At 39.2% G+C, this 26284-nt stretch overlaps 1 protein-coding gene across 1 annotated transcript in view; it reads right to left on the bottom strand.

Annotated features, from left to right (window-relative positions):
* Positions 1-3434: 3434 nt before the first annotated feature.
* The window catches only part of EPDR1 (ependymin related 1), a 28763-nt gene continuing 5913 nt past the window's right edge, over positions 3435-26284 (bottom strand). Inside the window, exons 2-3 of the mRNA XM_071429663.1 lie at positions 7524-7732; positions 3435-5492 (exon numbers count right to left, since the gene is read on the bottom strand). Coding sequence (XP_071285764.1) covers positions 5302-5492; positions 7524-7732 — 400 coding nt within the window. The 3' untranslated portion in view covers positions 3435-5301. The remainder of the gene's footprint in view (positions 5493-7523; positions 7733-26284) is intronic.

The following is a 26284-nucleotide window of genomic DNA, read 5'->3' as shown; positions in this document are numbered from 1 at the left end:
CATCTCCTTTGGAGAGATGTGGTGTATTTCCTGGGGTTAAGTGTCTGCAGACTCTGCAGAGCCCGGAGTTTTAACAGTCATCACATCATAGTTGGTAGTCATTTGGGCCACCAGTAAGGGTATCCCTGCTGTCACTTGTCATTACTCTCAGCATTTCCACCTCCTGCGCTCTTGCCAGTGCAAACTGCTGCCAACATGAAGAATGTCCTTCTTTAAACAAGTCACTGATTATGAGGTATTGCAGCAATAAACAAGGGTTGCTACATGGCACCAAGTCTGTGGTAAAAAAAACCCCAAACCCAACATTCATATGAAAAATCATCCCATCAAATTAACAAAAGCAGCTCACTTACAAAGAAAAGGAGAAGAAGGAGAAACCACATAAATAATTTCAAAATGGCACAGCAATGGAAAGGTAGGAAGGACTTTTCCCACAACTTCAAAAGCCCTGTAGGAAAGCGGAGACGACCTGGCCTGTGTGTGGGGACAGCGAGGTCCCTGATAGATCTGAAGAATGAAGATGGGACAGTGGGGACAGGCTGAAGGGCACTGTCTGGCCACACAGGGGCTGTCACAGACTGCTGGACTGGGGCAGGAGGCAAACCCTGCCAGACAGGCCAGGATGGCAGTGTCAGAGGTGATGGGAGCAGGCATGCATTCTCCATGGAAAACAAAACTGAGTCACTGGCCTGGCCTGAAGGATAATTTTAGTGCAGAGGGTGAAACCCAACCCTCTCCTTCAGCATGACATGGGCTGTGACGTAGAGCTGGCAACTCAGCTGCTGCTGTTTCAGGAACGTCAAAGCTGTTTATCAGCCCTGGGCAAGCGTGGGAAAAACTTTGGCGGGGAGCAGGGTGAGCCCAGCAGGTTTTCCTTTCATTTCCTCTCCTTCCCTTTTGCTCATGAGCCCCTTTGCCTGGCGTCTTGGAAGGCTGAGCTGAGCCCAATTAATGGTGACAGCCGGGTGCTGAAGGCCTGAGCAACACCCCCGTGCACAGAGCGAGCGCGCAGGGCACAAAGGGTGAGCCCAGACGGGTAACACACGCACGTAATTTTATTCCACGTTGTAAGGCAGGGGCTGGGAACCCTCCATGACATGGGTGCTACTGCCCCAATGCCTCCAGGCCTCTGAGGGCCCCAGTGGTGGAGGCAGTGATGTTGGCCCAGAGTTATCACCATTAGGAAGGCAAGACCAGGTGGAAAGTAGAATTACTGTTCCCACCTTGCAGGGTGGGAAAGAAAGGAGTCTGAAGTAGATTCCTATGGATGTAGTGGTGAGAAGATTAATTCTTCAGTCTTCAAAGACAGCAGGCAGCTCTCTTTTAAAGGCACACACATTCTTGTAGATAGACATGCAGGTCATCAGTCATGCATTCACGCTTGCAATGCTGGGCTATTTGTCTTTGTTTCAAACAAAATATACTGCAGCTATGTGCATCACTTCATTCAGGATGCAGTTTCAGGCTCTGTGCTGAAACAGCCATACCAAACCACACAGGTCTTTACCCTGGAGCATGTTGAATCAAAGCAGTGTTTGGAAATTTCCACTACCATCTTCAGAGCAGCATCTTGTCCTACATTTCTGACAGTTTTACAGGACTACTAATTGGATCATAAGTTTTTTCCCTTTCCCCTTATAAAGCAGTAAGTGCTCAGGATTGTTTAAAAAGTTTTCCAAGCTTGCTCCATTTGTTCCTATGCCTAAGTGCAGATGTGATAACTAAACCTCTAAGTGTCTGAGTCCATGCCATACATGCAGACTCCTGAAAAGACCGTGATCTCCAGATCTTTATAGTCAGGGACCTCTGTCTATTTGCATTGGGTGCTCTTTTGAAAGCTTTATTCCTTATAGCTAGGGAATAAGCTACTGATGATCCTGTGATGTGCCTTTCTGTCATGTGGGAACATCCTGCAGTTTGCCTCCAGCATCAGTTTGTGGCCAAGGATGCAGAAGATGCAGGATGTGATACAACATACATGCCAAGACCTCTCATCAACTGGTATTTTGGGACAGCAGCAATTGCACATGAGCCAGCTCTGGTCTCTTTGTTGGACACCCTCATGTAGTTCAGTGTATGTTGCTCACATATGGCTGGCACTGCCCCTGCCCTTGAGATAGAACTGCTGGCAAAATAAATAGGTCAAGTCCAGCTCAGATCCATCAGGTATGTAAATGCTCAATTCCTATAGAAATAAATGCAAGTGAAGGTTGCAAACACTGTTTGGAAGTGGGCTTCAGTGACATTAGAAGTAAAGGGTGGTGGGAAGAGAGATGCAAGGTTGCAAGGAGTAACTGTAAGCACTAAAATGTAATTAACTTCAAGGTGAGAAATACACGAATTTTGCTAATGTCCCAAAATAAGAATGTCATACTGTTTAGAGATTTCTTGACTAAAATTGACTTTGACAATGGATTATTGTGTTTCTTCCTATGGTCTTCATGAAAGTTGGCATTTCCTGGTAAATGGCAGCACTTCCAGGGCGTGCAGCATGGCTTGAGGCAGCAAAATCTGTCCCTAATACTAGAGTTATGCAAACTGTTAAAATAGGAACTGAACCAAATGCTCAGATCTCCTCCCCAAACTCAAATTAAACCTTTCTTTGAGGTTCAGGAATGTTTGGTTAACTTTAAATTAAACAATGTTGTGCTTCTACACATCCTGCTTTCAGAGAAGACTCCAAGCAGAAACACAAAAATATGGCAGGCACATCTATGTTTGCACTATTTCTGGCCCAGCTGAAACAAGGAAACACTGGAAATCTCACAAAATCAGCTTTGCCTCACACACTATCCAGCTACCAGGTTCTGTTGCTATAGGCCCACAGAATACAATATAACTCATGTACATTCCAATTTATTATTAACTGTCATAAACAAGTTTCCCAGACTATCAGACATATGTACCCCCCATTTTTATTCAATTGTGGCAGCATACTATATAGATACCTTATATTCCTTCTATGGTCCTTCTCATTGAGTCTCTGGCATAGTTGCCTAAAGACAAGATGTCTCTTGTGGTACATGACAAGAAACCAAAGCACATCATAACAAAGATAACAAACCAGGCACACGCAAGTTGTGCTTCATATTTGGTTTGTGGCTAATTCAAAATATGCAATCCTAAATTTTGCTGCTTGATATCTCTTTGACAACTCTCTGCATTGGATTTGTAGAGCATAAATATGAAGACAACAGCATTGTTTTAGAGGAACATATTTAGCCACATAAAATTGCCCTGCAAGTCAGGGCAAAAATTTTAAAACACGTTTGTGTACCAGACTTTTGCAAATTTGCAAATTCATATTTAAAGGAACACTTAATGCTATTGCTAGAAACTGTATCACTGTCAGCAAAACATAATACAGACACCCTGACTACCCAGCTATCTGCTCGACCGCAACAAAGCCATCCCAAACGATTCAGTACCACAGCTTCATGCTTGCTAGCCAGATTTATTATATTTTCCAGATTCTAACAGGACACATATTAAGAAATGCATGCTAATCATTGTCCTAATGAGAACAATATGCAGTTAGCATTTAGAGTGTCACACAAAAAATACAGAAGGCGAGTACAGAATAAATGCACTCTAAATTCAAGGAAACCCAATCCTTCTCTCCACTAGCATGTTTCAGTGAAATGGCTTGCTCCAAGAGAAATTTTTAATGAACTAGCTAAATTTTAACCGGTATGTATATGTGCTTTCATTAGGCATGGGGCAAAGTAAAATGCCATTCTGACCACAACTGTGAAAGAAAAACAACCACTGTCCTACTTGCTTACGTACAAAAAGCTATGAGTATATAAAGCACTAAAAGCTTGCCCAACATCTCTCCTCTGGAGACACCAAACTTCCCAGTGTTAACATCTGTTTACAGCCAGATGATTTCTGGAGCAAGCAACTACCCAACATGTGTAAGAGGACAAAAATCTGTCTTTAAATTTTTTTGCAAGTAGTAAATAAAACGCACACCTTACAGAATAAAACAGTTAATATCATTTGGTAAATGTGCAAAACCTATCACGCTTCTGAGAGATTCAAAGGTGCATGAAGGTTTGGTTTGAATTTTCTAATGCAAAATATGTGCACTCCCTGCACTTTTTTGGTTATGTGGAGATAATAAGATCGAGATGCGGATGAAAGAGCAAATAAACCAGGCATCAATGGATCTGCTCAGATTGCAGTGCCTCGCTGCCACACCGCACATCTAAAAGCTGTACTTCCTATTCTTCCCTCCCTCCTCTCTACACAGGTCACAGGCTCTGTCTTTCTCTCCATCCCGACCACCAGGCAGTGTGTGAATGCTGATTCAGCTTCTACTAACTATGCACAAAGAACAGCTTTTCTTTTTTCAAACCTCCCTGGAATTATGAAGGTGTTTCCACACCCTGAGTGAAGACTGTTGAAAGTAGTTACAAAACATTAAAGCTGTTTAGAGTGCAGAACCGTTTAATCTCTTTCCATAGGTTAAAACTAGTATTGCCTTGAAAAGTGAGTGCTGAAGTAAAATTTGACTGAAAATTGTCTCACCACACCCTACTGGAAGCCTTCTCCTAAAGGAAGATGCATAAAAAACTTTGGCTTACTTCTTTTTGAAGGTGTACCTCTCCCTCCTTCCCTTCCATTCACACCATTCTCCCAAGAAACAGAAAAGTATTTTTTGCATATCAGCAAAAGAATAAAGCTACTCCAGTTTCTTTTCAGAAAGAACAAAACTTAGCTCAAAAATTGACTACCAACTTCCTGAAGAGCAGAAAAAACCTCAAAAAACAACCAAAACAGAACACAAAGCAAAATAAAACAAAAAGAACAAATTTACACAATTTTGATGTGTACAATTTAAAATTATATTTTTCACTTAGGGATGAGGCTTTACGCAGGTGATCTTTCCCTTGAAGTCTCCAGAAGTAACAAGAAGAATGACAGCAAAATTTAGCTTTTTCTTCTAGACAGTACCATTGCTGCTCTCTGCCTATGCTTTGTCTTCTTGAAAAAAATAAATAATGAAATCTTTGCAAAAGGAAAATCAACATTAAATAAATAGTATCTAGAAATATTATCTTAATGGTAACTATATAATACTGCAAGTACATCACTGAGCAGATTAATGTGATCAAAAGATATCTTTTGTTTTATATATTTTACTCAGTTATATGCTTATGTTCTCTCTCAAGCGAAAACTTACAAACTCCACAGAGAGCAATTATGTTGAAAAATCAGCTTAGATGTCAACAACTGACTACCAACAACCATGCTCTTGGCCAACATGTGTTTGCCCAGGGCAGCCAGGGTCCATACTCAGCATTCCTCTCTCATCCTCGTCAGCTGGGCTGTCTGGCAGGTGCTGGGTGGCGTGAACACGGAGGGGTCTGCGATGCCCGGGTGGATGTCAAAGAAGCGAGTGGAGGTTGTCACACTGTAATTCTTGGTGTAGGTTTCCTGTACTGGGTAACAGTCTTTGACCGTGTAAACGCCGACCCAGGATTCCACTGCAAACAACCAGAAATGTGACTGCTTTAGGTGACAAGACAAGATGAATGGGTCATGAAGATGTCAGTCTCTTTTAACTCATTGCTTCTGTTTAACATTGTCTATTCAGATTCCCATTATAATTTAATTTTTTTAAAAATTCCTATTATTTTCAAACACTTCTAGCGGTTTATTATCTCAAGATTATGCTCAACGCTGATCTCCTCCAGAATGTGATGCAGCAAGTCTGTGTGCCTTTTTTAACTTCACTTTAATTCCACAGTGTGCTAACCTCAGAGGTGTTCCCTTGCTCTATTTCCCTTCTGTTCTCCGTCATCACCTCAGCCTTTTCCAATATGCTGTTTAGGCAGTGGCAGTAATACCATTGAAGTGGTGTCCTTTGAATGCCCTTTGCTTTTATCTCTCTTTTATTATTTATCTCTCTTTTTATTTTTTTATTTCTGTGATCATTCATTACCCCTTCAATCATATTCTATCCTGGTGTTTTATACATTTCAGATCTCTTGATAGCAGAAACTCACAATGTTAAAATTACCTACTGATCACAAATCAGTTCCTCTGAGGAATGTCTATAACAAATTTTTCTAGTCCCAAGAACACTTATTTTCTCCCACCTAGCAGCAATCACACACAGTTATTTTCAGTACTTTCAGTTTTGTGTCATAGGCTGTAGCACAACCACATTACCAGAAATAAATAAATGGTGACATGAAACATACTTATACTGTATTCAAAGAAAGGGTGCCAAGCTAAGCAATATTTGAATATACCTCTTTTGAGCATGCTAATATACCAAAAACATTTTGACCTTAATTAATATGGTTTTGAATACATAGAAATGGATGCAACCTTTCACTAAACAAGCCTTCTCTCAGAATTTAGAATTAAAAAAATCATGGTTAAATATGATGCTACCGAAGTAGCCTGTATCTCCCCCAAAACTTTTTTAATTATAAAAGAAATATAATTTTTACAATTCAAACCAATACTAGCTGAAAGGTAGGTAAGTAACTTTCAGACATTATGCTTATGAACGATCATACAGAACTGGAGCACTGGAGGTACAAAATAATACTGGATAAAAGTCACACATCATTAATTGAATGTATCTGGATATAAAATTCCACAAAAATTCCAAAAATATCAGATCTGAAAAAAAAAAAATTATTGGAGTGAGTGATTATTTGCCTCTTGAAGAATACCAGAGGATATTTCAGGTCTAATGATCTTGTCCTTCATTCTCTACTTCATTTGTTATACTCTTATTCAAGAAAGAAATATTTTCCTCTGGCTAAATGCTCAAGTTTGTAATCAGCCTATATATTAGATGTCCATAACCGTAAGTATTGCACTAGCTGAACTCTCATAAATTTTCATGGAGGTTTTAAAATTATTTTTATAGTTGTCTGGGTCATCAATAAATCATAGATGAAATTGAAGCCGAAGTGCTAATAAATTTCTGTGCATTCAAAATCTAGCATACTATACCTTGGAAAATTCAGCCTCCTTTCTTTCATGATGCAAGTGCTCAGCTGCCAAGTGCAGAACTAAGCCTTGTGAGAAGATATTTCTTACCAATACAGAGGACAACAACATTTAGTCATATATTAAGGATTTCAATGGCTGCAGAACCATGTGTAGACAAACACTGACACCTCCTCTGTTTCTGTTACACAGACTCTAGTTTGAGTGTGCCCCTAATTATAGTACCAATTATTCTCTAGGCAAATTTTGGAAACGGGCTGCCAGATTCAGACACAAAATGATGCGGTTCCATGCCAAACTCTGTATGATACCAAATACAACACAATCAAGTCCTCTCAACATATTTATTCCTGCTGAAATATGAAATTTTCCTAAAAAACACATTGTTATTAAAATGATATTCTGTGCACAGGGCATTTTCATTACTTCTTCCAGAGAACTCTATGGAAATATGGAAACCTGGGATGAAGCACAAATAATTTTATTTCTCCCTGTGCAGCAGAGACATTGATTATTATTAAAATAAAACAAAAGTATGCACATACATTTCCTGGCTGGTTTTCTGTCAGACCATTCCTGTACCATAACTTCATCTCCAGGTCCCCCAATGTAGTACTGATCTTCATAAGTTGAATTGGCAGGAATATCATATGGATCCCATGGCTCTGTCAGAGCAATCTTTGAGCAAAGCTTTGTAACTTGTTCAATCTGAAACATCACTGCATCTTTGTAGAGCAATATATACTCAAAGAACCTGAAACATTAAGAAAAAGCAATTAATATATACATATAGTCTTTTTCTATCCCAAGCAAGGAACATTGCTGATATGTAAGCTTGCCTTTGACTTCTCAGCATAAGAACATTTCCACTTGCATTTAACCTTGCCAAACTTTGAGAAATGCTAACCAGTTGAGCTGAAATTTCCCATGCTAAAAGTTTGTCTCAGCTGATTCTTTCCAAAATAAATAAATCCGGCTGAACTGGTTCAGCCATTTCTGAGAACAACAGAACAACTCTTCTGAGAACAACTGAGAGAAAAACATGTTATTATTCCTAGTTTTGTTTTGGTTTTTTTTTTAAATAACTGTTTCATTAAAAAGCTCCAGTGCCTCCATGTTTTGGAGAAAGGACTTAAAACTTTGGCAGGGAAAAAGTTTTTATTAAAAGTTGCCCAGATTTGGCTAAGTTATAAGTCTTTGAAAAAAATCTGTTTGCATAGGCTGGATAGATTCACTTCTGCACGAACATGGTAGAGCCTTCCTGTGTACTGGTTAGATGTGGTATCTGCCATCCTCACAGATGTTTTTTTCATGGCAACACACACAGCTTAAGTGGGACATGGGGGTGAAGGGGGAAGTACATGGCCCCAAGTGCAGAACAGGGTCACCCTCCATAAGGCACAGGTTCTCCCACAACATAGCGAAAAAAAAAAAGCAGAGGAGCAAAATAGCAAGGCAGAGATAAGGAGAGGTGTGGAGCTCAATGAGCTTGAGAGGCTAGAAGGTGAAGTCACCAGCATGGATAGTTAATAAGGATTTAAAACCAATCTTCTAATGAGTATGAAGTGACCAAGCCAAGCTCTGAGGAGAGATGATAAACATTTATATGGACACTTTCATTTAGTTTCTTCTTACAGAGGTCTGATCTACCACCAGTACTGTGACGTTGCTTCCATACCCTCAAAAAGGAGGCGTTATGGTCCTTACCTTTTAACTGTGCACAAAGCCAGACAGAAGCAGAAAATCAAAATTATCAGAAGTATCAGCTGATCTTGAACATTCAGCTGGAAATAGCAGAAACTTAACTTCTCCAGGGTACTTTGCACTACCAATCAGATGAGAAATTGTTCACAGCATGTCTCAAATCATTGTCATGTGTGCTCTGCATCTTTTGCAAAGGACTTTCTAAACCCTCCAATACTCTGCATTCATTATTAGAGGCTTCCCTTGAATATCTCAACTCGAATACTTGGCTACAGGCTACTGTTATGCAGTGACTCTAGAGAAAAGGAGTCATCTTTCTGTAATTCCTTGTTTCATTCATGATGCTGCCCCCATTTCCTGCAAAAAAAAAAGGCTTTGGACACAGATATCTTCTGCTTCACAAATCTGATGCTAGTCCCTAACACTGTTCATCCTGCGCCATCAGAAAGATGGGAAGCTCGTAGAAAACATTGCATAATTAATGCAATTGAAGAGATGCACAAAAACAAGACCAGACCCTTCTCTATTTCCCAACTCCTGCATGTTTCTCTTTGCAGCCTTCACATTCTTTTGGGGAGGATGCAAAGTTTACATAAAATAGGGTCGAAACCAAAACAATTTACAGTTTTAATTTTTGCACTACACAATTGCACCAGACAGCAATAACTTCACCCACCACTGACATTGTGGCATTTAAAGGTTGCATAATAAGAAATGTCTCAGCATGGTTAAAAGCATCTGAGCAACATTCCCACCACTTCTTGAGAGCATCATTTATTCTTCATGCATGGAAACACGGTAAGGCTAAATGCACTTAGCCAAATTGAACAGTGAAGGAGAATATAAAATGGGACAAGGAATCTGACATGATGTAAACTGGGGCCCATCTCTCACTCACAACCTTGCAAAACATGGGAGGTAGGCTTGTCCTGCTTTCCAAGTGGGAAACTGGGAACTTCCCCCACACTGACAAGACTCATGTAAAGAAGGTGACAAACTGCAAGGCTACATATGACCTTCCCCATGGTAAATCATTCTCCTGCCCATATCTTAAAATATTCCTGCTTTTGTCATGCCTTGCACCAACCTAAACTTGCCTGTCATTTTCTTAGTCAAAGGCAAGGTTTGCACAGTCATGATGTGCTAATGAAGAATTCAGTATCTTTTTAAACTCTTTTCTTACATAAACCCAACCTGAGATCACATATGGACATCCAGAACTTTTATATCACATTTGGTCCAGAGAACATACAAGAACACTAAAATACATTTATTTATGTGTTTTCAATGAGAGTCTACTGACCCAACTACTCTTCAGCTGGCTGCCCAGCAGCTCCCATAAAAGTGGGATGGGAAATGCCTTACAGAGGAATCTATCACCATGTTTGAGACATCTGAGTGATAAAACAGTGATTTTGTAAAAGAACATAAAACCTCAATGTATTAGAAAAGCATTACAAACAAATAGGAATAAAAATAAAACTGTTACATTTCTTTTTTATTTTAAATCCTCACTTAAAACTTAATTCACAAAGAAGTTTTACTTGCATATTTAACAATCCCACAGACACAAAAGAGGCATTATGAAACACAGAAGTAAATAAAAATTAGGAAAATCCAAACAAATCAAACTCAGCACTAATAATCTCTCTGACAGCCATTCTGTAGAGTAAGAGGCTCCACCACTGAGATTTTTGGTTCTGGGAGAGGTGGGTTGAACAAATGTGTAGGAGACACTGGTCCTACACCTTGATGTGCTGCTGGGATGAACTCTGCCTCTGTGGGGGCACGCATACGAGAAGAGATCTGCAGAAAACCTCGTTCTGCTCACTGTGCATGACAGCCCCGGGTAAGCAGGGGCAAGATTTACACTGTCCTTGTTCAACCCAGATGTGCCTCACATCCCAGCTTTATAGAGAATTGCTCTGTGTCCTGGAAATAGCCAGCACAGAAACCTAAGATTACACAGGATCTGAGTTTAACAGCCCACTGAAAATTGAATGGTTAAGTTGTTGTTTTATAAAGAGAAGTACTTACCAGCCAAAATTAACAGCAAAATGTACACGAATATAAAAATTATAATTTTAAAAAAATTAAAATAAGAAATATTTTTCTCTTCTTGTTTTTAACCAGCCAAGTCCTTAATGTACTGCCTCTATTTGTTTTAGGTGCCTGATATTTTATTGGCTTCTTGAGGGGAAGCACAGAGTCCTGAAAATAGGTCTTGGCAAAGAAACAGGAGAGGAAATTATTTTTAATTAGTTTGTTTTTTCAGAAAAATGTAATGTATTTGCAGCCTGCACCCACTTCTAATATTATTTTTATAATAATTTAATTAAACTGTAATTTCAAGAAAGCCCCAACCTAAAAGGAAGTGCCCCAACTAGGCCTCAAATAGGCACCTTGAAACAGATTTGAAGAAGACACTTGGACAATTATCCTACTTGCCTGACTGAGATTATTTCCCTTCCTTTCCTACCCTATTCTACCCTACCCTGTCCTATCCCTCACCCCATTATACACTATGGGACTCTCTCATGATCCTTAATACTCCCTTTGTCTGTGTCTGAAAATGGATGAATTCCAGCACATAAAGACACACATGTTTTTGCTCCCATGCTTTAAAGAATTTCTTAACTCTGGACCATATCCTGCACAAATAATTCCATTGATTTTGCTGGAAGCAATCATGTCAGATAGGTGGGATACAAGCTGGGTTCAGTACTTTCTTCTCCCAAGCTAAGGAAAGTATTTTTCTGACTAAGAGACCAAGTGAGTTAAATGCAAAGCCAGAATACCACAACCACAAAACCCACAAGGTGAAGCACTTGTGTTAAGGATCTTCTGCAAGGGGTGGCTGTGCATCCAAATACTGTCCCAGCTCTGAGACTCCTCATGAAATGTGGGGAGATAGGCAGAGGTCCCTCTCAGGACATAGCCCAGATAACATAAAGACACACTCCTAGACCCTCACAAAGGTCTGAACTAATAAACTTATCTTCTGAATTGGTGATTTTTTTGCATGTTAATAATGTAATTCATAACAGTCAACAATTTTCCAGCATTTGTCAGCAAAAAAGTCAATAATGTTAAGATCATGCTACCAGCTCCTTTTCAGGTGCTCAGTCTGCATCCTAAGCTGGGTCCTTCCCAACCCTGAAGCCTGCTAGCCTGCCCATCACCTAACACATCTGCCTGACTCCCAGGGTTTACTTCTGCACTTCCAAGGGCTTCCCTGTGAGAGCCAAACCAAGAAGAAAGGAGCTGCTTGCTGTCCAACTGCCTTTGTAGTGACTCAGAGGAGCAGAGGTGCTGTTAGTGGCCTGGCAAGACCATGTGATGTATTGAAGAATATCAGACCAGGTCATTTGCTAGAGAGAAGCAAAATAATGGTCTGAGATTGAGACTGGGTAACAGAAACCCTTTCTGTGCTAAACCTGCCTCTGCATAATTTTGCTCTGTGGCTTTGGACAATCAACTTACAGTACCAGAGCCTTAAAATGCTGTTTATTACTTTCCTTTGATTGCTGTAGCACTGGAGAGAGACAAATCTGTGATCACAAATCAGTTGTGTTAAGGCATTGTATTAACAAAGAACAAAACCACAAATCCTACCCCAAAAAAACGCTGAAACAATGGTGAAACAGACTTTACTGCAAAGGTGTACTGGGGTTTCATGAACTTAGGGCTTTAACCTGTTGATTCAGATTTCCCAGCTGTAAATATTGTAACCTTAAAACTCTCATTCATGTTAGCCAGGACTTATATTACCTAGTAGTATAAAGCTACTGAAAAACCAAAGCAAAATTTTTATGCATTATTTCTATCTGAGCTTCTGTATTACTCAGCAGGAAACAGTATTTGCTATTTGATATCTCAAGCTGAGGTCACTGCAATTATTTGCAAGCTAACTTTACTTTCTCTTTGGTGATTAAATGAACTCTTGAAGCATCTGTCTGCCTTTGTGATACTACTTAATTCTTTGCCAGTTCTCTTTGTAAGACGACACTTTTAAACATTTCAAAAGAAGATAACCCTACATCTGACTAGAAGAAATTGCCCTACAAATATCTTAACTTGTCTATTCTAGTGTGCAGAGATAGGTACATCCCTATATTTAATTCTTGAGGTATCTTGTATCCTCTTGATAAAATACCTCACAATGATAATACTCTTTTTTACACATTTTTTTCTGAAAATGGACTGGGAGAATGGGAACCTTTACTAGAAGTGTGACTACATAACCCCATCTTCTCAGGTCCTCAGATGAAGAATAGTTCAAGGGAACAAAGCTGCCAAGCAGACATGCAGACAGTTGATAAACACCCATCAGGTCAAGAACATTCATCTGCTTTTGGAAGGATCTGGCAAGCTCATTTCAAAAGGGAGAAGCATTCGTTTTTTAGTATATTTCTGGGAACTCCTTTCCTCTTTCCCATTAAGTTTTCGGTAATTTCAGACTTGTGTTTTTCTTCTGGTATATCAGACCTCAACAACAACAGTCATTTACCATATTTGATTTCACATGTTTGGCAGTGGTGCAGGACTATGGTATATTGTACAAATACAGGACTGTGCAAATACATGTGACAGTAAATGTAATGTGATATTGTGTAAAAGCTAAAATCTTTTAGTCCAACTTAAATCACTCACAGATTGTGAAGGCTTTTTTTAAAACAAAATTTTTCAAGGAGATCAAGCCCCCTGTATCAGGTATCTAATTAATGAGGAACTTTGACCACACTACCAGTTTCTGAAGCAGAGAGAATTAGCCCATTGAAGTCCTGTTAATAATGCAGTTTGTGTCGAAAGAGAACCTTAAATACAGGAATCAAAAGCTGCAAAGTCAAATCTACACCAGCTAAAGGATGACATACTTTTGTGACTTTAATTACAAAACTCAATAAAAATGATGCAATTTCTTATTATTTTCATTGTTTTCCCATAAATTAGATTAGTTATTTTGGCAAACACTAAGGGCAAATCAGCTCTTCAGCAAGAAGCCTGTTTCCTTTTCTGTCCCTTTTTGGCTATTTGACATTTCTTAATAATCCACCAAGTCACAGCCCTGAGAACAATGCATTGCAATTGAAGTTGAAATTCAGAAAAAACAATAAAGCAAGAGGCTACAAGATGCACTGCCCTTAATAGAGAGCATCTGTCTGTTTCCATAAGTAATAGTATATTCATAACTGGAGCCCTCAGTAGGCAACAATGCAGCTCAAAAGGAAAGGAATGGAAGATGTGGCCAGCATACCATAATGCTTTCCAATGAATCAACGGAATCTACTCCTAGGGAATATGGTATATAATAGCAGAACCACACAATATCAAAATATACTTGAGGTCAGAGATTATTTTCCTGTTATGGGTTTGTAAAAAAGTCTAGTACAATGACTCTTCCATGAGTAAGTTAATAATAATAAAGGTTACTGGAAAATCACAGCAGGGCTTAGAGGAGACCAAAAAGAGTGAGGAAGGCCAGGACTCACCTCTCAGTATATACAAACAACCTTAGGAAAGATGAAATAATAAAGAGGGAAATGACAGAGGTACATTAGAATTTATTTATTACATTTCTCACCCTCTTTGTGCTATATGAAGAAGGGAAGTAAATAACTCAATTGGAAAAGCTGATGCCCAAAACAGAGACATGGAAACGCTCTTTTGACAGTGCAATTATTTTAAGGCTCTCTGTGAGGTTGTAAAGATGTGAGAAATAGGAAACAGAAATTTAGCATGTTGAGAGCCAGAAAAAGCATGGCTACAATGACTGAGAGTATCTCAGAAAAGGAAAAAATCATACCCAAACATAAAAGATGTACCTGTCTTCCTGTTTTTAATTTTATGTCTAGAGGCCAGCCAGGAGCCTGCAGCTTGTGCCACAAGGGCTGGTGGAACCTGGGCAAGGCCAGGAGCAATGGTGGCCAAGCGCCCCTAGCATGTATAAATGGAGCCCACAGGGAGCAGTAGAGGCCAGGGTGTGCTGGAGGGGATCCACCCAAGAGTACTGAGGGACTGCACACAATTGCTCATGGAGACACTTTCCATCATTTCCCAGCAGTCCTGGCTCACTCAGGAGGTCACAGTTGACTGGAAGTTAGCAAACATGATGTTCATCTGCAAGAAGGGCAAGGAGGAGGATACAGGGAACTACAGGCCTGTCAGCCTGATGTCAGTGCCATGAAAGGTCATGGAGCTGATCACCTTGAGGGGCATTATGCAGTATGTGCAAAATTGGGTCCAGCCCTCAGGGGTTTATGAAAGGCAGATCTTGCTTGGCCAACCCAATCTCCTAGGATAAGATGATCTGTTCAGGGGATGAGGGAAAGGATATTGATGCATTCCTGGGTTTTAATAAAGTGTTTGACACCATTATCCACAGCATTACCCTGAAGGAATTGGCTGCCTGTAGTTTGTATGGGTGCACTGTTTGCTGGGTTCAACACTGTCTGAAAAGCAGGGACCAAAGAGTGGTGGTGAACGGAGTTAAATCCAGCTGGTGGCCAGTGATGAGTGGTGTTCCCAATGGCTCATTACTGAGGCTAGTCCTGTTTAGTATCTTTATCCATGAACTGGATCAAGTGCACCCTCAATAAATCTGTAAATGACACCAAGCTGGGCAGGAGTGTTGTTGATCTGCTGGAGGGTACAATTGCTCTACAAAGGGATATGGACAGGCTGGATCAATGGGCTGAAGCTAATGGTATAAGGGCAACAAGGGCAAGCGCTGGGTCCTGCACTTGGGTCACAACAACCATAGGGAGCACTTCAGGCTGGGGGAAGAGTGGCTGGAAATCTGCCCAGTGGAAAAGGACCAGGGTGTGCTGGTTGTCAGCAAACTGAACATGAGCCAGGAGTGTGCCCAAGAGCCCAAGAAGGCCAATGGCATCCTGGTTTGGACCAGCAAGGGTGATCAAGGCAGGGACTGCCCCATTGTACCCAGCCCGGGTGAGGCTGCACTTAAAACAGTGTTCAGTTCCGGGTCCCTCGCTACAAGGACATTGAGGGGCTGGAGGGCGTTCAGAGAAGGGAAATGGAGCTGCTGAAAGGTCTGGAGCACAAAGCTGATGAGGGGCAGCTTAGGCATCTGGAGAAAAGGAGACTCAGGGGGGACCTTATTGCTCTTTACAACTTCCAGAAATGGGGTTGTAGCCAGGTGGGTGCCAGTGTCTTCTTGCAAGGAACAAGTGAGAAGAGAAAATGGCTTGAAGTTGTGCCAGGGGAGGTTTAGATTGGATATTTAGAAAAATTTCTTCCAGCATCATAACAAGCTCAGCAGGGTGGCTGAGTCACCATCCCAAGGGGCATTTAAAAGACCTGAAGATGTGGTGCTTAGGGACATGGTTTAGTGGTGGCCTTTGTTGTTGTTAATTTAACTCTTGGACTCAATGATCCTAAAAGTAATTTACAACATAAATAACTTAATGATTCTAATTGTCAGATTTATCTGGAGTTTTCACATCTTTCTCTTAACCAGGGTCTGAGACAGGATATTAAACTGGATGTTTGCTCTGCGCCCTATGAAAGTAGCTATTTTACACATCAGAAAGGCATAGAAGAATGAAGTTCCTTAACTAAATTAAAATACTCTCCCTTTTTCACATACATATTTTAGAATAAAATAATAATAAAAGATAAAAAACATTTTTTCAACTAGAACTGGGTACTGCAGCTTCTTACATGTCAACTTCTGTTTAAAAACAGAGAAGCATCTTCATATACCATGAACGGGGATTACATGCATTTCAGGAGCCCTATAATGATCTTCATCAAGATTGTAAATCCCATCATGCATACACTTGGCCAGTTAGCTGCTTTTCAGTATGCATTCCTGCAGAAAAAGTAATCATGAAGCAGTCTGAGGAACAGATTGCCCTTTGGAACAGATGGGGATGAGGTCCCTATTCTGACAGATCAAACTTTTATTTCATAATGGAATATTCTCTGGAAAAATTTGTGAGGATATGTGCTTGTACCAGATTGCTGTCCCAAGACGTAATGATTTCCACCTTCCATCTGCAGTGCTTTCCTTAAGAGGGATGATTCAGGTCTTTCTGATATCTATCCAATATAAAAAAATAAAAAGACTGTGACTGTTTTCAAGGGAGTTTGGAAGTCAGGCCAGATAATCAGATGCAACAATTTGAAAGCTAAGTACTTTTCAACTTTCCAACCTCCATCCAAAGATCTGAGTATAGCTTATTGTTAAATAAACTTTGTGAAAGATGGAGATTCATTTCACTGGAAATACACGCAACCTGAAATCATAGCACTGAACTACATTCATCCTCCCCACCTCCAATGTAAAAATAACTTCATTTCAACCAGAAGTCTTTGTGCAGGTCTTTGTCTTCTTCCTTCAGCAGCTATCAATCAAAAGTCATACTGTTAGGTGAGTGTACAAATTAATGACTGGATTCAAATACAGTGTGTCAGTGTGTTAAAATTCCAGGTGGAACTGACTGAAAGTGTGCAAAACAGAAGAAAAAGGAAAAGAAGCGAATGCCTGTGTGAAAGAAAACATATAGTTAGGCAAGATGTTAATTGCTACATGGTTGTAAAGGAAATGGCATATTGCCATCCTTCCATACATACCCACTGTGAAGTGGTGCAGGGATGATTTAGAAAGGGAAGTTTACAGTTCTGGGTCCATTAGTGAGGTCATTTATTCTGCTCTGCTTAGTCCTGATGAGACCAGAATGCTGATGTTGCTCCTGGTTTTGGATGCCTTACTTAAGGGAACAGATAAACAGATAGGACATAGTTCAGAGAACAGCAAGGGCAGTGGGATGTTTAAGAAACAGGACCTATGAAGAAATTGAGCATGTCTGGTCTGCAACAGCAAGACTGAGGTATGATGATAAGATGGTCAGTATATCAAAGCTAAAAATGAATACCAACTTTTTTCCATGTCACCTGAAGCAAGGAGGGCTTACTTAGGAAATACTCTGAAAATGCCTGTGTCTTCTTATACTCCAGTTTTTATAAGAGCTGGTAAAAATATCAGGGACAACCCATGTAAAGCTTTTCTTCTCCAGGATGGAGGAACAGCTTATATGGCAACTTGGAGACCTTCCCAGCCTTACATGTAAGTGATTGGAGAATATTGATGGCTGCTGGTCTTTTTTTTGTAACAGACCAGCTCAATCAATAAATCCTGATTTTATAAGACCTGAATTCTTGACACTGCTACCTTCATAAAGATGGTGAACAACCTTTGAGGATGACTTCCTGAGACCTCCCAAATGCAATAGTGGCACTCTCTGAGGAGTCTCAGCAGAGGGCTCCATTTTATTTCACATAGGAATTTCAGAGATGGTGCCATCTCCTGCACACTGGTGACCTTCAGCTCTGCCTTCCTGCACAATTATCTCTAATTACACCATCACACTGTTTTCAGTGCCTGAATGAATTAAAGACAAATAGTGTCTAAAATCAGGACTGGTGAGATAGGTGTCAAATGAAACATGTCCAGCATTCACGGGAATAATTAGAAGGTTGAACTGTTAAACTTGCTCTTCACAGAACTGTTTTTCTTTGGTCCTCTATTAAGTTATTGTGCTTTTTGTTATGGCAACAACTTTTCCACCTTCGGGGGGTGGGGAGTGGCTTTCAGCAGTCACCACAAGCCTACTGCTTGTAGGAAACCTCCGTAAGCAATAGCCATGATGCAGCACAAGAAACTGGCATGTCCTTAAAAATCAGCTGGGCTGAAAATATGTAAGCAATTAGAAGATGAAAATTCATTTCAAAACCTTTGTCTTCAAGTTATTAGGACCACATCAGTGTTTTTGATAAAGAACTATTTCCCAGGTTATCTGTTAGTCCATCACAGAAACAACAGTTGCTGAAGACGCTGCAATCAGCTAAAGGAAGCATGGTTAAGCATACATTTCTATTTTTAAGAATGTTTATAGCTATTTCAATTTTATTAAACCCCTGACATGTTTATTTTTCATTCAAGGACAGTTCTAAGAAGCAGTAGCAAGGAGGTCAAGGCCTGTAAATAATATTGGTATAAATATACTACATTGGCACAGCTGAAAGTTTTCCATTACTCGGGAAAAGGTCACTAGACCTATTGAACATGTTTAGACTACCCATGCTGCTTAAAACATGACAAAAATAGCTTTACCATTTAGAATCTGACACAAATACAAACTGAAGTCTTTAGCAGGCTGGTATGTTTACCTAATTTTGGGGTGTTTTCCTGACATGGAGCCCAGTGTCCTACATGCACACAACACAGGGAGCCACAGTTTTCTTTGAGCTTTGCCTAATCATATGAATTTAGAACTTTTGTGCATGCTAAAAGTCTTTTCCTTTACCATTCCTATAATCATAACAGATATTAACATAACTCTTGTTTTAAAAAGAGAAAATGACTTTATAATTATTTCAAAATTACACAGTTTCATATTTGCATATTACAGTTTTTTTGCTGTTCTAATTGCATTATTTTATATACTTAATGGGCAGAATTTTCAAAACTGACCAGTGATTTTTAATAGCTTCCTATTTTGGGCATTCAACATGAAGATACTTAAAAAGGGCAAATTTTCAGAGGGACAGCATTTAGTATTTTCTAAAATTCAGTGTGTCAGAGTAATCATTGCAAAATGGAGGTGATCAATTTTACTAGACACTTTTTTTTGTATTTGAAGACTGCATAAGAAACTCTTGAATTCTCTCTCCAGAGAAGCATATGAGTGGAAATCACTTTCTGCCCATCAGATTTTCTCTCTCATCCCTCATGTTTCCAACTGTCAAGAGACAATTGCTCTTTCCACATCACAGGAGCAGATCCTCATGTAACTGCTACTGCTTGCAATTTCCATCCACCAGCTATGAATTAGAGGAAAAATATGGCTTGATAACCCCTTCTCCAAAATTATACATGAACCTGACCCAAAGTCTTGTGAAATCAGCCAGAAAAGTTTCACTGATTTTCACAGATGCTACACCAGGTGTTCCATTTAGAAGAGAAAATAAGTTGAAAAAAGTTTAAAACCTAGCATGGCAATCAACTTATCTCAAATGGGCATCAAAAGGAGATGCTGAAAGGCAAACATAACATTTTATGCAATCTCAACTACAGAAAAATATATTTCCACAAGTTTTACACAACTTTTTCATATTCTGTGCTTTGTGATATTTCTTTTTTCTTCTCCCTTACAGTGTTCTGGGCCTTGTTTTTAGGCAAAGTAATTAATATCTTTATATCCGTAACTCCAAACACCTAAATTATATGAAACACCTTTTTTGTCATAAAAACTCTCCTTTGGGAAGGCTTTTTTATGTAGTCTCTTGCTACAGCTAACTGGACAAAAATCTTAAAACTCTGAGAGTATGGAGACTCAGAAAAATTAATTTGCTTATGAGAAAACTTTGGAGCATTTTCATTTATCCATTTGTTTTCTGGTCTGCTGTATTGCTTGGGGTACTTGATCTTCCACATTCTCTGCATTGCACTAACCATGTAGTTGGACTCATCCAGGGAATAGGAAAGTGTTTTCTGAGGGAGGGAGGTGCTACTGAAGCAACCAGTGGGAGAGAGGATGGAAAAAACCTTCTTCATCAACCAAGCCTTATGTTGTTACTGCCTGCCCCAGTGCTCTGCACTGCAGGTGTATCTCAAGGGCATTGTACCTGGAGGCTGCTATGATCAGGTCTCACAAAACTTCATTTCTACATGTGCTACTTCACTACAAACAGTTTGGGCTAATGATTTGAGCTGACTTCATTCCTTACACTTGATACTTGTTCATACACTGTACTAAGATCCTGGTAAACATCATGTACATATTGTAATGATGAGATGTTCTTTTGCTTTTCATAATATTTTAGAGGACATTAAAAAACCCTCAAAAACTATCCACAAAAATAATCTATGGAGTTTTGCAGCCTGAAACTGCATTCACATATTTGGGGGCATGAATCAGGCTTGTAAGGCTGATTTTTTTCCATTCTTTCAGACGAAGGAAATCCAAAGAACGAAAATGTGTTTCAGACGTGTTAGACTTCCAAAACACAACAAGACCCACCATGGATCCCTCTACCTGGCTCCCACTTGACCCACCATGGATCCCTCTATGTGGCTCCAGCTAAGCAGCTGTGGTACCTACATTTTTGAGGCAGTGCCTGGAATATCATCTGACTGTACATCACTTTGACTTGGCTTGACTATGCTAGCACAACTTATGTGACAGACAAGGTGCTCTGAATGCCTCTAGTGACCAATTGTTTTCTTCTTCAGAGGACTAGATGACTTTAGGAATTTAGGAACTTACAATAACCTGGGTATGAGGTATATATCTTGTGAAGTCACCTACTCTTAACACTCAGTGAAACTAACAAAAAAATGTGTAAGTATGTCAATAAACAGATAATACACATAAATGTACTGAGAATCAATATCTTCATGCTTACATTTGGTTTAGAGATAGGCAGAGCAAAAGTTAAAAAAATGAGGAACTTTTTATCTTCTGCTGTGTTGAAGCAATTAGGTGGTCTCTCACATTTTCCCTCTTCAATAGCAAGGGGATAAACTTAATGCAATAGGGTGTCTCTGATCTCATACTCTTATCTCCTCTCACTCTCCCTAATTATTTTTTTTCATCTATTAAAAAAGCACAGGAAATATCTCACACTTTATCAACATGTTATCTGAGTTTGTGCGTTCCTCTATTCTCTGGAAGAGACAGGATAACAAACCAGTCTGGCTCTGTAAATCCTGTGCGGTTTTGGGCACAGGTACTTAAAACGATACAAGGAAGTGTCCAGATAATCACACAATCACAGAATGCTTTGGGGTGGAGGAGACCTTAAAGATCATCTAGTTCCAGCCCCCTGCCATGGGCAAGGACATCTTCCACTAGACCAGATTACTCAAAGTCCCCAGGTACTCTCACAGATAAGAAAAAGAAATTAATTTCTTGTACAGAAGATGTAAGTTAACAAATCTGGATCTAATAAAATAGTGATACATTAATTTGGAAAATAATTCTACTAAGAATTCCTCAATCTGTACATAATTCTGCTCTACAAGTAAGCATCCTCTGAGAATTACCATAACTGCACAGTATGAGTACACTTTCCAGTGTTGGCTGCCTAAAAGTATGGCAGAATTTTAAGTTTCCTGGCAAGAAAAGTATCTGAATATGATAAAACCACAGTTGCAAATAGTATTAGGAGATACTGAAAGAATGAAAAATGAAATCTTTCTTCATTGTGTTTACTGGGTGGACTCTGGTCTCTAAGAGTGTTTAAAAACCTTTAGCACTGCCATGCACAAAATTGCCCTTGGAAAATTCTGGGGAAAATCTGGCCATTCCCCCTGAGAAACATTAATTTCTGAAAAGACAGGTATCCATACAAACAGTAGGTCTCCATGCAGACAGACTACTTAAGAAATTTCCAGCTGTTTAGCAGCTATACAGGTCTCATACCAGCTTTCCTGTGTATGGCTTCACCAAATTAAATAGCAAAGCAAGACACATTTTCAGAAGCCCCAGTATCTACTGAGCCATCTCATTTGCAGATGTAGTAGCAGCCGTGAATTCCCACAAAGAACTGGCAGAAGGACAGCAAATTAAGGCTTGCTAAGTGTGAAAGTACCAGAACTGACAGAGTAAGGGATGGGTAACATCAGAGACCAAAACCTCAGTGGAAAGTCTTATTAGTGGTTTATCTTCCTTGCTATCATTTTTTAAAATTTTTTATTGCAGTTGGTCCCAACCTCCGAGTAAGAACAGGGCAGAATGAAGACAGAAGTTTTTGTTCTTTATCTTGCTGATAAGGATTACATTATTTGGAGGTATTTTGGGGCCCTTTTCATCTTACTCCATTAAAGCCTTAAAAAAATGTACATTAGAAAATGGTTTGTTCCAAACAGACAACTTAAAAAATTAGTTACAGACATCACAAAACTTTTCCTGCTAAGGCAGTTGACCGTGTGTTTTGAACATACACTCTGAAGTATGAAATAATATTTGGCAACAGCTATAAAGGAACAGATTCTGAAGAGCACATTACTGCAACTAGAAGTCAATCATTAAGGGTCAGTGAAGCCGTTTTTGGAATGATTTACTTGTGAACTATTCAACTGACCAAAAGGTAAATATGCAGGGTATTATTACAATGTTATTTTTTAAATTAAGTGAAGAAGTAAGTAACCTTAAGAAGAGATGTTGCAATACATGTGGTAATATTGGTCTTCTGCATTGTTTGCTATCTATCATATTATCACATTCCATTATGAACCATCCTCAGGAAAAATAATACATATAGAAAATAAGATAACTAGTATGTAGACAATATCACTTTCCATTTGAGAAGGGCAAATGAGTTTAATGAACTTGAGGACAAGCCACTTCTTAGATGTTTCATATTAAAAATAATTTGAACAGCAATGAAGAAATTGCTTTTGTTTATGATTTTGGGAGAAGCTAGAGCAAAGAAAGTTTCAGTCTTCTGATATCTAAAAGAAGGCAGCAATCGAGATATTTTCTACTCTTTTAGAACTCCATAAATATGATGTGCGTTATCACTCTTAGATTACTCTTTGGGGACAGTTGGGTTGAATCACACAGTTATACAGTCCTACATGCATCTCTATTGAGCTTTGAAACATGTTCCTTTTTTAGTTACAAAACAAAACAGAAATAAAAAAAAATTCAGACAGAGCTCCAGAATCAACATGACTTGGTATCTCTCAATGATATTTGACAATCTACATCTTCTTCACTGCTGGAATCTTACAGGTTATTTTTTTCAGACAAGAAATGAACAATCCTGAGATTGTTGACTCTCATATGCCAAAGAAATAAGCTATACACACGTAGTGTGGCATCTGCACACGTTACCGTAATTTTTCAATCACTCCTTCAATATGGCAGTGTATACCACTGACCCACAGCCACAGGGTTGATTGAGGTGATTTCCAACCTATGTATCCAGTCTCTTCTGCTCCTCCCACATGAACAGAAGGGCAGCAATTCAGAGGGATCCAAATTTCAGACAATCATTAAACCAACAAGGAGCTATTCAGTGGGGAAAGGCAGAAGGCTGGATGGAAGTTCCCTCTGGGATGGATTTAGCCCACAAAACATAGTCTGGATGATGCCAGAATGGAAGGGTAAATTTCATAAGGAATGAAAGGGATAAAATAAGCTTTCATGGAATGAATAGCAAAGTAGCTCCCCAGACATATGAACTCTTAGTAGCCAAAGACTGAAAAATTGTAGTAACTACAGTGTGAGCACTGTACAAGAAGAAAATACCTGCCAAATTCACATTCTGATGCCAGAAATTTTTAAAATCTTGAAAACACATAAACACAAATCTGTAAAAGCATAAATATGGTCATTGTTAAGTTATGGGAACAACCCTATTGACTGTAGGAATGTTGCTAGTAAAATTCTCACAGCAAAAACAAGAACTGCAGAAGTTACCGTACCTTTCTGACTTTTTGTGATCCATGGGAAGCATCTTTTAATAATTGAGTGGGACACAAATCCAAATGTCTGCACATAATACTCAAAACAATGATTGAACTGATTCTCAAATAAATAAATTCTCAAATAAATGTTAGCCAGGGATCTTTATTAATGAAAGATGAAAAAAAAGTGTGAGTTCACATGAAAACAAATAATTCCTTCTTTGTTACTACCACCTGTAGTAAGAAAACCATAAATTGGTTTTGGACAAGGACATTTAGGCTGCGGTTGGAAACCCCCAGTTTACTCCTGAGTATGAATGTATAAGAGGTACCAGCTCCAGAAATTAATATACTACTTAAAATAAAGAGTGTCTCCCGTGTTGAACCTTCAACACTTTCACAAATAGGAACAAATTCTTGGCAGAAAATCCTGTCCCTGGCCCATGACACTCAGGTATGAGAGAGTGACCATGATACAGGCAAGGAAGCATCCTCTGGAGCCTCAGGACAACACAAAATTTCCCTGTGGAATCTCAGATCTCAAGTCAACATACATATATCTCCCCTGGGGCCATGAAAGCGAGGCAGTGAACAAAAACAACTGAAAGAAGCAGGGCTGCTTGGCAGTGGTGAGGAGAAGTTTCACTGGCCACTGGTACCTTCACGTTATGCAATGCCATGCTGGGCATAATGCTCCTTATTCTAGTAGAGCCAAAATATTGCACAAAGTGGCCCTGTTTTACCCAGACATCATCCCCTCCCCAGCACATCAGACACTGTACCATGCCTTGAAAACACTCTGGAGAAAATAATTTCCCCTTTGAGTAAAGAAGAGCAACAGGTAAAAATACCTCATGAGAGAGAACTCCTCAAGTTGCTAAGCATGCGATTCCTTGCAAATCTACGGGTAAGGCCAAAATGAAAGTCATCTGAAGACAGGGATGAAGCTGATAAAGATGAGGTTCAGGAGTTGGATTGTTGCTGCTGCAGCTACACAGATTCACAGCTGGATGGCCTCAAGTCTGAATAGCTCAGTATTATTTATTATGCCATGCCAAGGTTAGCCACCAGTCAGTTTATAGCAAAATAGAGAGGACAGAAGGATACCTGAACCATAACTTTTAATTTTGAATCAACCAATGACTTGGCATACCAAAAAAGGCATAATAAGGTACCATTTCACTGACTTCACTTGTCTGGGAAAATGTCATCCAGTTGAAAACCTGTCCCATGAAGCTAATAAATGGATAAGCCTGCTGATATGCAATACAAATCAGATCTGTATCTGGAAAAGAAAATAATTTTTTTACCTCACAGAAGCCCTATATTAGAAAATTCTGGTTTAACCTTCAGAGGAGATACTTTTTCAGATGAATGGCCTTTGGTCCTGTGAGAATAGGTGTGATGTTGTCAGTTGTGACATCTGAATTGCGTCAGGCCTCAAGCTGAATGGAGTCCAAATTAAGATCATGAATATAAAGATGTCTTTCATTGTGTCTGTTTAGCCGTACAGTCACGTCACCATCAGCTGTCTGTGACCACAGAACACTGAATCTCTTTCTATTCATGTCCACTTTAAATCTCTACCAAAAAAGAAAAAAAAAAACAAAAACAAACAAACAACAAACAAACAAACAAAACCCCCATAAATCAAATTTACAGTGATTTATCTTCTGAAAACATTGGTCCAAGTTATAGATATATAGGCATATTGTATTTTCAGTGCAGTCCTGGTCTTGCCTTAAGTTTTTGCCATAATGTCCAACAGTACAAAATGAGCCAGAAGTTTCAATGCAAAAACACATTATTTCAAAAAGTTCAAATAGACAAGCAAGAGATGATAAGAGGGAAGAAAGAAGTAATTCCCTAAATGTAAAGGGTTCAGATGGATAAAATGCTTAAGCCAATCCACTAGTATCAAGTACAACATGGTGTTAGTGACTACCATTTAACGTCTTTTAGAAAAACAAAACTTTTTAATGAGAACCTCTGTTTTTTAACAATATCCAGGAAACGATATCTAGAACTCATGTGGTAGTAATAACCCCAGTGAGTGTCTGACAGTGGTTTTTAAGTACACCAACCAGTGCTCTAGCAAATTATCAATTTGAGGTTACTGGACATTTTATCTACATTTTTTCTCTAGCTTTAAAAGGTTTT

Source organism: Agelaius tricolor, unplaced genomic scaffold, assembly GCF_023055355.1.
Source record: "Agelaius tricolor isolate 1412-34295 unplaced genomic scaffold, bAgeTri1.0.p SCAF_6, whole genome shotgun sequence".
In the NCBI taxonomy this organism is placed as follows: Eukaryota; Metazoa; Chordata; class Aves; order Passeriformes; family Icteridae; genus Agelaius; species Agelaius tricolor.
The sequence above is the reverse complement of the archived record's forward strand: the minus strand, read 5'-3'. Positions and strand labels throughout refer to the sequence as shown.